The sequence below is a fragment of the Epinephelus lanceolatus genome, chromosome 14, assembly GCF_041903045.1.
Source record: "Epinephelus lanceolatus isolate andai-2023 chromosome 14, ASM4190304v1, whole genome shotgun sequence".
In the NCBI taxonomy this organism is placed as follows: Eukaryota; Metazoa; Chordata; class Actinopteri; order Perciformes; family Serranidae; genus Epinephelus; species Epinephelus lanceolatus.
In genome coordinates, this window is record NC_135747.1 from 26,030,348 (window position 1) to 26,045,838 (window position 15,491).

A 15,491-nucleotide genomic window follows, 5' to 3' on the forward strand; every position below is an offset into this window, starting at 1 on the left:
AAAAAAAAAACAAACATCAGTTTGCGGTGTTGTACTGACATAGTGCGTTTATTTTGAAAGAGTGTGTGTAAACTGTAAATTCCTGTGAAAACAGAAGTGTATTTTGAAAGAAGCATGTAACAGACAGAACTTGACACGGTGTCCCAGAATGTTAACAACCAACGCACCCAGGGTACCTTGCATGTCATATCTGGACACTGAAAGTCCATGACTAAACGTCAATAAGTGACAAGGTTGGAGTGAGAATGTGTTGGTCTAGAAAGAAAACAGTTCTGTTGCTTTTAAAGGACGACCTGCTCTACATCCTGAGTAACAGTCCATTTCCACCTGTTGTTACTGCATAAATAACCCAAATATATCACCCTTAAAGAGACAGGAGAGGCCACATCAGCTCTCGATATCCTGTAATTACATTATCCCACTAATAATGCTATTCATTGTGGTGATGTGGGGAACACCAGGATCCATCAATCTTATATTTATCTAAAAGATGAATAATACGTAGCCTGTGGTAGGTTTATTGAGAAGGCCGCATGAATCATCTAACCACATTTTTAATGCACAACACACAGGGATTATTAACTAATCAATAATACAAATCCCAGCATGGAAATACCATCTATTTGCCTGACACAGCCTTAAATCACTGTTCATTATTATTGCCGTTTGAATATGCAGGGATTGCAATAGCCTTTATGCAATCAAGTTCAGTATGACGGCTTATGAAAGGAAAATAATTTGCAGCTTATAATTGTGTTTAAGAGGAAAAACAACTTTCCATCATTCATTAAGGTTTAGGGGAGGCTGCTTTGTGAGGTCTGAGAGAGGCGAGAAATGAGGGTTGCTATAGCAACAGCACAGCAATTGAGAAGGCCAGTGTGAGAGAAAAGCGGGAAATTAATGGAGTTGAGAACATTGGAGCATGATTTGGCCCAAAGTGTGTCTCTTATGCCTGAACATGAACCCTACACTAAATTAAACATTTATTCCTACTTTATTAAAGTAATAATAAAACCAGCGGCGTATTCCGCTATTTTCTGTACAGATTATTCAGAGGATTATGCATCCGTGGCACTCTTCAAACAACAACACAAGCACTGGGTGTGCTGGTGTGAGCGTGAGCTAGTGTTATGTATGGGATATGAAGTGGTGTGAATGCTGTGAAACGTGGTGCTCCGGCAACAGAAATATTCTCAGTTGCTGTGAGATCATCCGCAGGCTGGTAGTATTGATCTTTACTCCTCTCTGATAGCTTAAGGTAGCCTTGTCTATAATCAGGGAGAACCTAGTGTCTCCGGGGGCCATTTTAAAATGTAGCAGCATTTGAAAACCACAACTTCAGTTTGGCTAACCATCTCCATGACAACTGAGCAACTCTATCTGCTGAGGAAGGCCATATGATGTGGTTGAAAGCAAGTAAGCGGACCTTGTGATAAGAATTTCTTGTAGAATCAAGTTCGTCGGCCTGCATGTTCCAAGGTTACATGATATAAATAAGTAGCCTGGCATATTAAAGAAGCATTACTGTGTTTGGAGCCTGTATAATGTCTGTATTATGCCTAAGGGCTTCATAAAACTGTGCTAGAGGATGGGCAAAAGATACAACCTGTTATTAGACACCTCCAATTACATATATTGGTGAGATGTTCTGAAAAAATTTCCACATGGAAAGAAGCATAAATATTAAAGGTTGTTTACTCACAGGTATTTTTTTGTTTTCAAACCACAGTGTTAGCTCTCTGCATACAGAACCATGCACACTACTGTACTGTATGTGGGCTGTGCACTATGCCTTGCGTTGTAGATGCAATCAATGGCCGCCCACTTCATTTGGTTGACCCACTGAGTTTCCAGAGTCCAGAGGACTGACCCGACCAAAATCGGTCGACTGCAGACAAACACCACACCAGTGCCCTCATCACACACCATCAATATAAACATGGCTTAGCAGCACCATTCATCATTATGGATGTTTTAACATATTATTAAAGGCGCAATCTGCAATTCAATTAAACCACCAGGGCAAAAAAATAAAACATAAAACTGTAACCTCCTGTTACTCTCAGACAATTTAACATGTTTAATACACAGTCAGGTGCAAGACCATAATCTGGGTTGGCTTTTACTTTGACTTTCAAAGACAGTTTTATGTTGAGTGGTGGTTTTAAAGACTTGTAAGATCAGAAATGTGGACTTCCACGCAGAAGAGCACAATCCATCTGGACAAAAAGAACTTAAAGGTGGATAAATAAAATTGGATAAAATATTTGCGTCAATTAGAACCTCACAAATTCAAATTTAAGACTATTTAAAGGCGCTGTATGTAAGAATGTGGCCAAAACGGTTACTGCACTCAAATTCAAAATACTGCCGCGAGTCGTGTCCGCCCCCCCTCCCCTACAGATTCGAGGTTGCTGGACAGCGGCACGCTGGAGACTGATTTGTTTGCCCGTGGACGGCTGCCGTGGCAGGGCTGTGTCGCCGCGTCCGTGATCTTCGGTTTTCCAGTGCACCATTTGAGCAAGTCCGGCTTCTCTGCTGCTAACGCTGCTGCCGGGATACAGCGGAGGAGCCGGCTGCTAATGTTATGTACCGGGACACTGCTAATGCTGCTTGCCGTGCTGCTGTAGCTCAGTTGTAACTGTAACTGATGCTGAGACTCTACTGACTGTGTGACTGGTAGACGGCAGTGGGTGGCGCAACAGGCCAAAACACAAATTCAAAACATAAACATGATTTGCACACTGTAAAATATTTTTTTAAATGCGAATATTCTGGCTGTACTATTGTTGTCTGTGAGATCAGTATGTTATATGAACATTATTCCTTATCCTCTGTGACATATTAGGAGGATTTTACGACTATTTGCTTTAGATTTCTTACATATAGCTCCTTTAATGACTTTTAAGGGCTAATATTTATGAACCTGAATTTAAGACATTTTAAGACTTTTTATGGTCCTGCAGACACCCTGTAGTGAGGGTACATGTTGGTAAATGTTTGTTAACATCGCTCATATTTGCAAATGCAGAAATAAAAGTGTCATATATCTACATACATAAAATGTTGAGTTTCAATCTCCAACTCAAACTCCTCAATTATGAATATGAACTTTTATATGGCCAATAAATTCAGGACTGATTCATTATAATTATATTTAAAAACAAAAGTATTGCTGTCCCATTGGCCGAGGAAAAAGAAAATAGATGGAAAGATAGTTGTGACAAAAATGCCTAAGTAAAAGTTTTGATTCTGTTAAAACCCTGAAATAGTATTAAAAGATTACGAAATATTTAATTATAACTATGAGATTAAAAACTATTTTTTTGTGATAGAAAGTAGTTTTTATTTTATTTTATCATATTTAATTTATTCCATTTATTTTATTTTATCACTTATTTTATTCTATTTAATCTTATTTATTATATATGTTTTTAATTTTTACTTACAGTTTAATTATTCCATTTGCCATGACCATTTAAAGAAAAAAAGAAAAAAAAAAGAGGCAATTTTTTATCATTTCCTCAAGGCAACGGACTGCCAAAAGTGGTGACAGCAGATTGCTGGCATCCACAAAGGTGTCAAAAGATGCATGAATCTATCAACTGTCAACTCGTCTACATGAACAACCTCGCTGGGATGTAGGGTTTCATGTCTGGGGTGTTTCATATCACAGCATTATTCATTCACGTCTCATTCCCCATTAAAGTGAGTGGACTTCGGTGGAGGGTAGAAACCCTGCAGCCTCCTTCCACCACTCAGAGTTAATGGAAGTTAACAGACAATAATGGGATGACAAACCATATATTTTACTCTGGGTGGCAGTCAGGGCTTTAAGGGAACACCAATACAATTGAATTTTCGTTTTCACATGTGATCCATTTCTCTCCGGCTCTCTACCCCGTGTTATTTCCAGTAAGGAATTCACAGTTCTCGTTCTGTGCTAGAAATGACAGGGGTGTTTGTGTCGCAGCCAGAAAAAGGTGACTGGGAGTCTGGCTGTTTATTGTATGCGAGGGATGACAGAAAAAAAAAAGTTTTTTCTTGAATTCTCATTATGATTTATTTAGATATTTCTTTTTATCAGCTCTGAGCCTATTACTTTATTTAATTTCCTGGCTTCAAAATGCTGCGTGCATCATACGGCGAACAGTGAAAATGAGTCTTGAATGCACCAGTGAAATGTATGTGAAATATATCTGCTCAATAAAAAAGGTATTTAGAAAAAAACAGGAGCTTTATTTCCATCTTAACAAGACAGAAATATATTGTGCACTTCTGTAACGTTTCATTAACTCACGGCACCATTACAATCATAAAGTAACACATTAGGAATCACTTGCTTTAAAGTTAATTTTGCTTCAGCTATATTTAAGGGAGTCCTGTGGCAGTGAGACCAGTGAAAGCTTGCAATGAAGGAGGCATGTTAAAGATGTAAAAGAGGGGGAGTTTATCTCTCCTCAGACTGACTACAACACACAGATGGAGTAGCTCCCGGAGCAAACAAAATGCACATCCTCATTTTTCGGCCCCTACTGGGAGAAGAAAAATAAAACCATTTTAGCAAACACTACTGGCCAAGCTGCCACAGACCTCATGTATCCAGTAAAGCCGGGGCCCTTTGAAGTAGGATTTGATGTTTACTTGGACAAACTGCATTTTAACAGCTTGTGCAGCGTCACCGGAGAAACAGCACCCAAATACTCCTTTTCTATTTACAGCGTTTAACAGGAAAATAACTGAAGCACGAGGGAAAAGTACCACTAAAAGCTTTCAGTCAACTCCTGTCACTGAGCAGATGTATAACCCCGTTGCTCTACAATCATGTTGTTGCCTTTATTCAGAACACAAACAGTTTCCCACTCCGACATGAAAGTGGTCTCCTATTGAACAGCACACAGCGGCGACAGACATTAAAGAGCGTTTTTGAACATAGAGGGTTTAAAGGGACACGAGCAGAAGAATACGATGAGCGGTATCGCATCAGTAATAGATTAAGGCTGTGAAACCCAGGGGGTGAGATAGTGGAAACAGGCTGAGGCTCTACATGCCAGCAGAGAGATGTAAAGCCCGAGAGTCTGAGGGAGCTGACACACACAGCTCAGCAGAGACAACACCAAGCCGGCAACAGGGACAGCTCTCAGTATAGGTGAAATGTGCCGAGCATACATAATGCCCGACTTTTTAATCAGTCCACTCGACACAACACACAATTAAAGAGTTGGCTTCTTTTCCCGTTAATAATTTCCAGCAACAACATCTGCAGCATTTCAGCTGAGCAAAGTTCTCTGAGTGTCCAAGAGAGCTGCCAAATCCCCATCAAGCTGGACTTTGGACATGTTTTGGGTTAGCTTACGATACCTGCCCACATCCACCAGGGGGCTCAACCTCATCCTGCTCCTCTCCACGTCCTTTTGAAACATATCTCTGCACCTCTGGAGCCCCTCTACAGACCCTGGCTCGGGGGTCTCCTCATGTCCAACGATCATCCTCTCTTCCTCTTCTCCTTCACAAAGTAGTGATGACACACACTCCCTGAGAGACACCACCTCTTTCTCCAGTGCCAGAGAAAGTACCTGAGCTGCACCCTGTCCTCTTGTACCTTTGACAGGCTGGATGGAGCTGGATGCAGGGAGGTAGGCCAAGAGAGAGTCCAGAAACTGGAGCATCTGTAACTGGCTGAACAGAACCACAAATTGCATGTTAAGTTTCATGTCTTTTTAGAATTGCTGTCACTTCTCAGCTGCTTCCCTCCCGCCTACCTGTGCAGAGTTTATTTGCAGAATTTGTACTTCTAAGTGCTCGGCTTGCCAGAGAATCCTAATCACTTTGATATTCAGTGGACTATCACTTGGACGTGCTTCCTAGTCAACTTCAAAGCCTTGTCAACTTTGAATCCATTAATATAAATTGAGCAGTGCCCACTTCTACCACCTTCCTTAGTTCTTTTAAATAAAATGAATAATTCAAGAGTACCCCCGGTAGTAGTGTTTGAAGAGAGCAGTGAACAAAACAAAAAGAAAATCTCTCTGTTGGACAAAGCATTTTGTGTTTTTCTCACTTTAAGTAACAAGTCACAAATTAAATTAGCAGCATGTAACACTTTAAATCATGCCAAAGAAAGTTGCTCATAAAAAATAAAAGATAAGAAAATGGCATCCAGACAATATAAATGTCAAAATAAGATGACTAAAAGGTACTCTGTGGAGTTTCTGACTTCTAAAGAGCAGGGGTTTTTTTGGAGCAGGTGCCCCCCGTTGTGTTTGTTCTCAAGCACAAGGACACACATGCACGTGGGTGATGCAAAACACACTCCTGCTGATGGCTTTACACTATTCCACTGTTCTACAAGTGGCTATTGTGCACCAACAGATGCAACAAAGAGGCAGCAAAGGTAGGGAAGAATTAGACTGCAAATAAATATAGGTGTAGCAATGACTATTTTTACATGCACAGAAAATTTGTTTTTTTGCCCTTCTGTTTAAATGGCTAATGAAAATGAACATTCCACTGATATTCCTATTAACATGCAGCCATGCACAGTGATTAATGTGTCCTAACATGCAGGTTATCACGTTTAAATATGGAAATGTGCCATTTTGCTTTTTTTCATCAGAATGGAAATTTTGATGGGACGTTTTCCACAGTTGGCCGACTTGTTCGACTAAATGTGAACTCTTCTGGATACATAAATTAGGCACTTTGGCCCCTAAAGGCCCCATTGAGGGATTTGACATTAGACCATTCTTGTAATGCTGTAATTCTATAGCTGTATATTTGTATATATGTTTTTTCATCATGTACCTTTATTTCTATGCGTGGCGTGTATATATACTGTGACATATCAAGATGTGTTTTTGACGTATGTATGACGGCCACTTAACTAGATCCTCTTAAGTAGCTTTGGTACCATATTGGGATATACAGGTACATTTTTTTTTCCCTTGGTTTATTTTCATTATAAATATGGGCTACAGGTGTGGCATGTCACATGACTGCCTCAGGCAGCACTACGGGTATTTAATATGGCAACTTTCTGTCATGTATCAGAAGTTTGAGGAAGTGATATGTGGCTCGGAATGTCACTCTGCATTAAAATCCCTCTAAACGGGAGCTACATGGTGTGCAGACTTATTTGTTTTGTACTTTGCCAGAAGCTTACCATAGTTGGCCAACTTGTTCAACAAACACAGCCTCTCTCTTTCCGTCACACAAAGTTCTTAAAAAGGTCAGCATTGGGATATTTGCACATATCCAAAAAACCTGTTGATCTCCAAGTCTTTACAATGTTTAAAAGTAGGTGTGTCTCTCTTTTCTTTTGGGCATTCACCTTGCAAACTGTTGGCTAGTTGGTCTTTGTACAATGCATCCATGACAATGCACAGAGCTGACTGTAAACAGGCAAAACGCTGTGTGTCAGCAAATGAGGTATAAGCGCCAGTTGAGACGCACATTCCGAATGCGCTGTATACATGTCCAGAGAATGCTCCTAAAACCTGACACACAGCAGCTATCGCAGTTATCGAAAAATGCTTCTTTCGGAAAAAGGCCTAATTTGTAATATCCATGCGGAATACGCTTTTTACATGACCCTTATCAAATTCAGAATATTGTCACATTTGTGACGATGGTGGAATATGTGTGTGCATGCAAACATAGCCAATGCAGGTTTCAGAATATTCCAAAAAGGAAAGAAATGGATTCAATATCTTTGTTAGACCTCAAGGTAACACACAATGATTTTGGTAAGTAACACCCACTTACAAGAAAAGTCTCCCTGGCACCTATAACTTAAAGATAAAAAATACATCCTTTCACTTTGTGAACTGGTCATGATTATGGCCAAAACTCGACACTATCAATCAACATCTACACCTCTGAGGTCAGGAATAAAGCCATCACACAGTTATCTGTAAATAAAAAATATTTACCTGGAGTGGACAGACAGTTCCCCCTGGAAAGGGGTTATCTGGTGCCAGTGCAGCAGCATGAAAGCAGATGGTCCTGAAGATTTTAACAGTAGATACTGTGGGCTCACTTCTATCCTCTTACAACCCACTCTTTTCTGAATCCAGCCATCTATGTCACCTAAGCTGTGATCAGGAGAGTCTATGTGGAAGACCCAGTGATCCAGCACCGCCATCAGACTCAGCAAGTCCTCTTTAACCTCATCTGGGTACAGAAAGAAGACACTAATGAACATCTGTGAGTCAGAATTTAAATCTGAAGTCGTAGGCATTTGTGATTTTACCTGTTTTGAGTTCAGGGTTTTTCAACAGTTGGGTGTGGAAATCACCGTGAATGTCTAAAGCAACTTGACCACAGTGCAGGACGGCCGGTGTTGGGTTGCTCATGAGGGCAAAAGCATCTTGTCTCTGGACGTAATGGAGCACGACACGGCACTTGACACTGCCAGAGTTCAACAGAGGTGTCAGCCTGGTCACAGCAGTCACAGCCAGTCTGCATGTGTTGAGATCATTGGGTCTGCCGACACTGTGCTGCTTGCTTCTTTTGGCTGCGGGCTCTGAGAATGTGGAGGCAGAGGAGGGGGAGGCAGAGGAGGAGGAGGATGATGAGGAGCAGGGCGCGGGGAGCCAGAACACTTGGCTCTGGGTCTGGATGACTGCAGGCGTTGAGCTCTGACCCATCAGTGTCAGGATGGATAAGCTCACACTGGCCACTGGTCTGGAGCAAAAAATAACACATCACTAACAATCAGATATCACATAGACAGTAGATAATCAGTTAAAAAAAAATACAAAATGAGTGTGTGTGACTGAACGTGTGACTGCTTGTGAACTGATTAACAGCCCTGATATCTCCAGGTGGTGAAATGACATCAACCAGACAAGTGCACCAATCAAACCAGCAATATATGGGCTCTTGAGGCAATCATGCCAGAAGTGGTTTTCTTCCACATGTTCTCAAATAAAAAAAAAAGGAACAGGTGGATGGAAGAATGTGATAGCTTCTTGTTCCCACAAAAGGAGCTTGGGGAGTTATTAAATACTTGTTGCCATGGTGACCACCTAGCCACCCTGCATCTGCCTTTGAGGGATTCATATAAAGCTGGGGGCAATCAAAGAGGCAAAAAACATCTTTATTTAGTTAGAGCTATTTGTTTACAGAGATTGAGAGGCTGGGATTGATTTAATCATGAAAGAAGACCTCAGAGGAATAGTTTGAATCTTTTGAAGAGGGGTTGTATGAGGCACTTATTTATTCTGAGTGTATTACATACAGTAGATGTATGAGAAGCGGGCAGGAGTACCACCACAGAAGCTAATGTACTGCTGTGGATGGATCAGCAAAAAAATAATTGAAGCCACTTTAAAAAGTCCCATCTAAAAAACACCAATATCAGGTCAAGTGTATGCTACATTTAGAATATTTTCAACGTATTATCTTGCCGCCAGATGGCGATTTTTGATGGGGAACTGAAGCCATTGCATTTCTGTTTTCAAAGCCAGATTCCATTGAGAAAAACAGTTATTTTATATTACCGAACAAAGGAACTACTGGTTGTTTTAATGTGTTACTTTGGTGTTTTAAAGGGTTAGTTTGGATTCACCAAAGCCACACAACAAAGCAAACTACCTAAGTGACTGAGGCAGCGGTGGACCAGCAGCTGCTTTGTTCAGCGAGCAGAAATCAGGGTTCCTGTGCACTTTCGGTAAATGGTAATGGACTTGCACATGCATAGAGCCTTTCCAGTCTTTTTACACTACAAGTCACATTCACACACTGGTGGCTGAGGCTACCATATGAGGTGCGACCTGCTACACAGCTTTAACACACTCACACACCAATAGAACAGCCATCAGGAGTAACATGGGGTTCAGTATCTTGCCCAAGGATATTTCAACCTGCAGACTGGAGGAGTCGCGAATTGAATCTCTGTTACTCCTGATGGCTGATACTCCTGATGGATGACCTGTTTTAACCCCTGAGCCACAGCCGCCACAGCTGCTTTTGCCGATGAATTTTCAAAACTTTTCCTTAAATTTCAATAATATTTTACCCCATTTACATAACCTTAAGTAGTCTTAAATAGACTGCCTGGACATCTCTCTGACAACAAGCGATTTGAAGTAGGGTGCATTTCCAAATGTAGAGAGATATGTACACTTTCCTTACAACTAATTTTGGTCACTAATCAAAACTAATTTGCACCAAAACATCAAAACTTTTGGTGCATAGTCCAGTGCTGCTGGGGTCTGCCTCTTTCTTAAGCCATGTATTATATTTGTCATCCATTATTAAACTTGTACTTCCTGGGCATTTGTGAATAAGCAAACAGCTAACTTTACTTGCATGTTAGACAATCCTATCGCCAACTAGCTCCATACGCCAATGTGTATCACGTGATACTAGTGATGTTTCAATGGTCACGCAGCACAGCAATAGATTTTCAATTAGTAATAAAAGGAATGCATTTCACTTAAGGTTGGACATGTTTTAGGATTTTTATGAACGTATTCTAAACCATGTATATCCTAAGCTTTTCTAAAACTTGCTGTTAATTCCAAACTATTTCCAGACCTGGAAAACAATTTTCTAAATTCAAAACTTTCTTAGGAATTCCATGACTGTGGGAATCCTGTATAATTACTGTCTTTGTCGATAGAGTCTGGTGACTTTGACAAGAGCATAGATTGGGAATCACTGTTAATGGCTTCCCCCATCAGAAAGGGCTGTCTACATCAAGGTAAAGCTGTTAAAATATCCTAAATATAGCACATGCTAAGACTTTTTTAGGTGGACAAAATAGGTTTTTCTGCTCCCCCCATCCACAGCTGTACAAGCACCATCTACTGTATGTAACACATTGACTATGAACAAGTACCTCACACAACCCTACTTGAAAAACTATCCCTCTAAGGTCTTTGAAGTCAAGCGGAAATTGATTACTCAATATGATCAGTCCACCTCAACCAATGGCACCATACTGTTTCAGTTCTGACGATCAAATCAGGGCGCAATTATTCACTCTGACAGCTGGATAGTAGTACATCTCACTTGACTTAAACATGGAGCGCCATACTAACATTCCCTGCATCTTTATCAGTACCATACATACATAGATCCACTCAACCAGAACTCATTACACCCGACAAGACATCAAGCGGATTAGCATTTTAGGAGAATCACTCCGAAGTGTTTAGATAATGTCATGTTCAATGGGCCATATTTACGAAGGCTGAATGCTTCGCTCCGTAAAGCTCACGCATTCTTCACACAGACAAACATACGATCAGCTTCAATTAGAAAACAAATCATGTTTACACTGAGCTGTCAGTAGTTAGTATCACTCCCACGACCATTCGCTCCTCAGCGATGCGATGCCACAGCTTGTCAACTTGAGGTTTTGAAGACACTGCTGGCATGTCTTCCATCTTGTCATCCGAGGCCTCGTCCTTTGACTCATCATCATCGCAGTCCCACAGAGCAATAAGGCCTTCCTGGACAGAAAGTGCAAAGACTATAATCAGCGATGACAAGTGTGTGACAGCATTGACAGCAATAGCAGCTTATGTCAGGTATTTCAATTTACCCATCCGGTGCACATGTATTGTTCTTTTCAAATACTACTTAAAGACGAAAAGTGTTGCAGTGATGCATTCTGTCAAAATACAGTTTCATTATTCCTAGAATTTGAAGCTTGTTTTTCAAAAAGTTTGTTCTGGGCCACACACAACATCCGAGGAATGTCTTGTGACCACAGCACAAGGAAATAGTATCAGCTGCGCCGAAGAATTTCAAAACATGAAACGCCATCTAGAGTTACAAAGGAGAAGACAACAAAACATTTGTGGCATTTGTTTTCACTGCCTGCGTTTGCTTCCTCAATGCCTGTGGCCGCATTAGGAACGCTGGTTGCATCAGCCTCATGTAAGATGCCATTTCAAATATGACAACTTATCAGCGTGAGTGACAAGTGCTGGAGCGAAACCTTAGAGGCTGAGGGGGAGAGGGGCGGGACTTATAGTGATATACCTCACTGTTTTAACATAATGTGTGGCCCATGTTAAAATTGTGAACTGAATTTAAATGCACACCATTTTACAGACATTTCATTATCATAAATGCCACTGGAATCTACAAGAGCTAACATCAGCATGCCCTCAATATCCTGTCATAAGGCTTCATGTTGTCCTGTCTCAGTGCCAGAGGGAAGGCAGCTGACACTTGAGTCTTATTAGTTCCAAGGCCTCTGGCAAATTAGCTAAATACTGCGACACCACAGGCAGTGCTTTGCAGAAACTCATGGTTGTATACTGTAGTTCCTAGCATGTACTGTACCTGCTCATGCTGGGTGAGGACAGTCTCTCTTTCTGAGACCACATCGGTGAGGGCTCGGACTGACTGCTGCAGAACTCTGTCCTTCATTCTCACCTCTCGTTGAAGCTCTTGAAGCACGCTCAATCCACTCTGCATAACAGATTGTATGTGAGTGACAGTATATATCATAAATTCAACATGCACTGAATAACAGAGAGGTGAAAAAGAAGTTTTCTTCCAAAATATCATTTAAATAGCAATTACATTATTTATTATGCAGCATGATAGAGCAAGAATGCTCCATTTTACGTAGCCTTGATTCAGTATACCATGCATCTCTACATTTTATCATGACTGTCCCTCACTCACTCCATCACTGCATTCTTTATCTATAAAGCAATATTGGGCAAACTTCTACCTCTGCACCCTTCTGCGTGTAAGCTCTGATAATTACCAGCCACACTGCTCCAAGCTGTTGCTTTTTAATGAACCCCAGGTTTTAACATATCTGGGGAAAACTGCATTCTCCTACTCTGCACCTTGGACACGGAACAATCTTCAAAAACGTCTAAAATCGGAAACACTTAAATCCACTGATGAATTTAAGGGCGTCATAAAGAATGTGGTGACAGAGACACGTGCTTATTTTTCTTGAGAGGCCACTTGTTTTGCTGTGGATTTTTGCATTATATGTTGTATTTACGCCCCTAAACTGTGGAATTCGCTACTTCTGGATATTAGAATATGTTAGCTTTATTAGCTCTTAATGTGAAGTAACATTACAGTCTTGACTTTTAAATTTTAACCATTGGTTTTTACCTTATCTCTCCTATTCATTTGTTTTATTTATTTACAGTCTTTATATGTAATAGAGTTTTGATCATCTTTTTTGTTCATTTGTTCTATTTTGGTTGGTTTGCTTTTTAAATATATTTTTTGGGCATTTTTTGCCTTTAATGGACAGGACAGTTAAGTGTGAAGGGGGAGAGAGAGAGGGGGATGACATGCAGCAAAGGGCCACAGGCTGGACTCGAACCCGGGCCGCTGCAGCAACAGCCTTGTACATGGGGCGCCTGCTCTACCACTAAGCCACCGATGCCCTGGTTTGCTTTTTTAATATTTTATTGTTTTGTGTCTGTGTCGTTTCAATTTTGCACTTTGGCCTGCATGTTTGTGAGAAAGGTGCTATATAAATAAAGTTGAGTTGAGTATTTGTTGCAAATTTAAATGTGTTTTGATTGTCTGATACCTTGACCAGGTCTCTCTTGTAAAAGAGATGTTCAATCTCAATGGGACTTCCTGATTAAATTAAGGTTAAATAAATAAGTAAAATAAATAAAAAATGATTAAATTAAATCATTATCACAGTATCAAAGCAATCTTTTTCTGTCAACTATTGTAAACACATCCCTATATGGCAAATGTATGCAGAACTACATGTTAAATAGTCAAACTATGTTCAATAAAATAAAAACAAAAAAATCCACACAAAAACATTAATAACATAATTTCGTCTATTTCTGCTTGGCTTTTTTTTATTCACATTTTGTAAAACAATAGTATGCTGTAGTAATGTTTTTGGCATTCAACTGATTATGCTAATAGTGAATTATTGCCCAGCCACTCCAGAAATACTTGATAGATGCTCACCTGTAGTCTGGACTCTAAAGCTCGAAGAGTGAGGAGACAGTTCTCTGGTGGAGGAGTTGGTGTCTTTAGTGTTTCACTGTCCTGGCCACGCTGAAATGTGTATTTACAATAAGTAATGCTGCCTTCAGATGTTCACTTTATCAAGGGAAACATATGTAGTATTGCACATGAGAAGTAAAATTCATGCCTTACAGAATATGAAATGCCGCAGAGGTCAGTGAGGAGGAATTTTTCCAAAGGCTGTCCTGTTACGCCTTGATGCTCGAAAACCAGCAGCATTTGGTCTGTTCCACATCCCAGGAAGTCATCCACATGAACAGAACTGACACCTGACCAGTGGGAGGCTATCTGGGAAAGACAGTTAAACAAAGCAGACTTATAAAAAACTGCAAACTGAAAGTAAAGCTTTAAGGATAGATATCGAAACCTCACTTAACCTGAAATGTTTCCTTCCACAAAACACAAACATGCCCCTGGTGAAACGATACGACAAACAGGCTGCCATTTCTTCCTGTGTGGACCACTTGAATATTTTCAGGTTGCTCAAAGGGGAGCTGGCGCACGTCTTTCACGATGCCATCCTCAAAATAAACAAGTTGCTGATTAGACGTTGCTGCAACCACAGTAGATTTCAGCATGTCATCCACTTTTTCCGCTGACAGCACCAGGATGCACCTTGTGATGCAAATATAGGGATGAGGCAACATCATGGTGCCATCAAACACTTGTCCACTCTCCACAAAATAGCCCAGGGTTTGGCTTGTGGGCTGTTCTGAAAGGTTTTGCAATCCAAGAACAAATAGCTGCTCTTTGTAGAGGGGAAGCTCTCCAATAACAATGTGGGATAACTGAATGGGCACCTTTCTGACCTCTCCTGCCTGCAGAGATGCATAGAAGACATTACCACCATGGCTCCACAACACTGTGGGGCCCTGGAGGATGGACGCACACTCCCTCATTTGATAAGGGAGTTTAAACTCAATGCAGGGCTCCAGTCGGTTTGAGCTGCTCAGTGTGAGGAGACTATACTGGAAGCTCTCCCCCTTCTCACTCTTCTTTGTCACTAAAACACACGCTGCGGTGACTCTGCTCTGAACATTAACGGCCCATTTACATTTCACAATATCCACATGCGCTGATCTCCTCCTGCTGATGACAGCTGCTCCATCAGCTGCCTTCACGAACGCGCTGTCTTCCCGTTCAAACGAGAGGCGGTGGAATATTAACTCGGTCTTTTCGCTGTCATTTGTGGCTGAGGCTCGTTTGCAGTTAAACGAGATTATCTTTCCACACAGGGAAAGCCGATGGGGATTTAGATACAAATCTTCCGAGGGCAATCTCTCCATTATGCAATAGGGAAGCTTCGTGTGCCTACCCGGTTCGATTCCTCCTTATTGACAGCTTCACTTTACGTTATTAGAAAGCTTGGAGCTGTCACTTGCGTGTCAGAAGTCTCACTAAGGTGTACATATGGTCGACTGGTTGCTAAATGTACTCGTGAGAGCGACATTTCGCTGTATTCAACGTCTCATAGCGACTGTTGCACACTCATACCGGCG

At 41.0% G+C, this 15,491-nt stretch overlaps 1 protein-coding gene across 1 annotated transcript; it reads right to left on the reverse strand.

The window, feature by feature from the left end:
* Positions 1-4,218: 4,218 nt before the first annotated feature.
* On the reverse strand, positions 4,219-15,374 carry fancb (FA complementation group B). Its single transcript, XM_033617304.2, has 8 exons — positions 14,370-15,374; positions 14,125-14,280; positions 13,933-14,022; positions 12,304-12,432; positions 11,287-11,462; positions 8,252-8,685; positions 7,932-8,172; positions 4,219-5,679 (listed from the first exon to the last, which is right to left on the reverse strand). The coding sequence occupies exons 1-8, from the start codon at positions 15,276-15,278 to the stop codon at positions 5,271-5,273; spliced, it is 2,544 nt and encodes an 847-aa protein (XP_033473195.2). The 5' UTR covers positions 15,279-15,374; the 3' UTR covers positions 4,219-5,270.
* Positions 15,375-15,491: the final 117 nt, after the last annotated feature.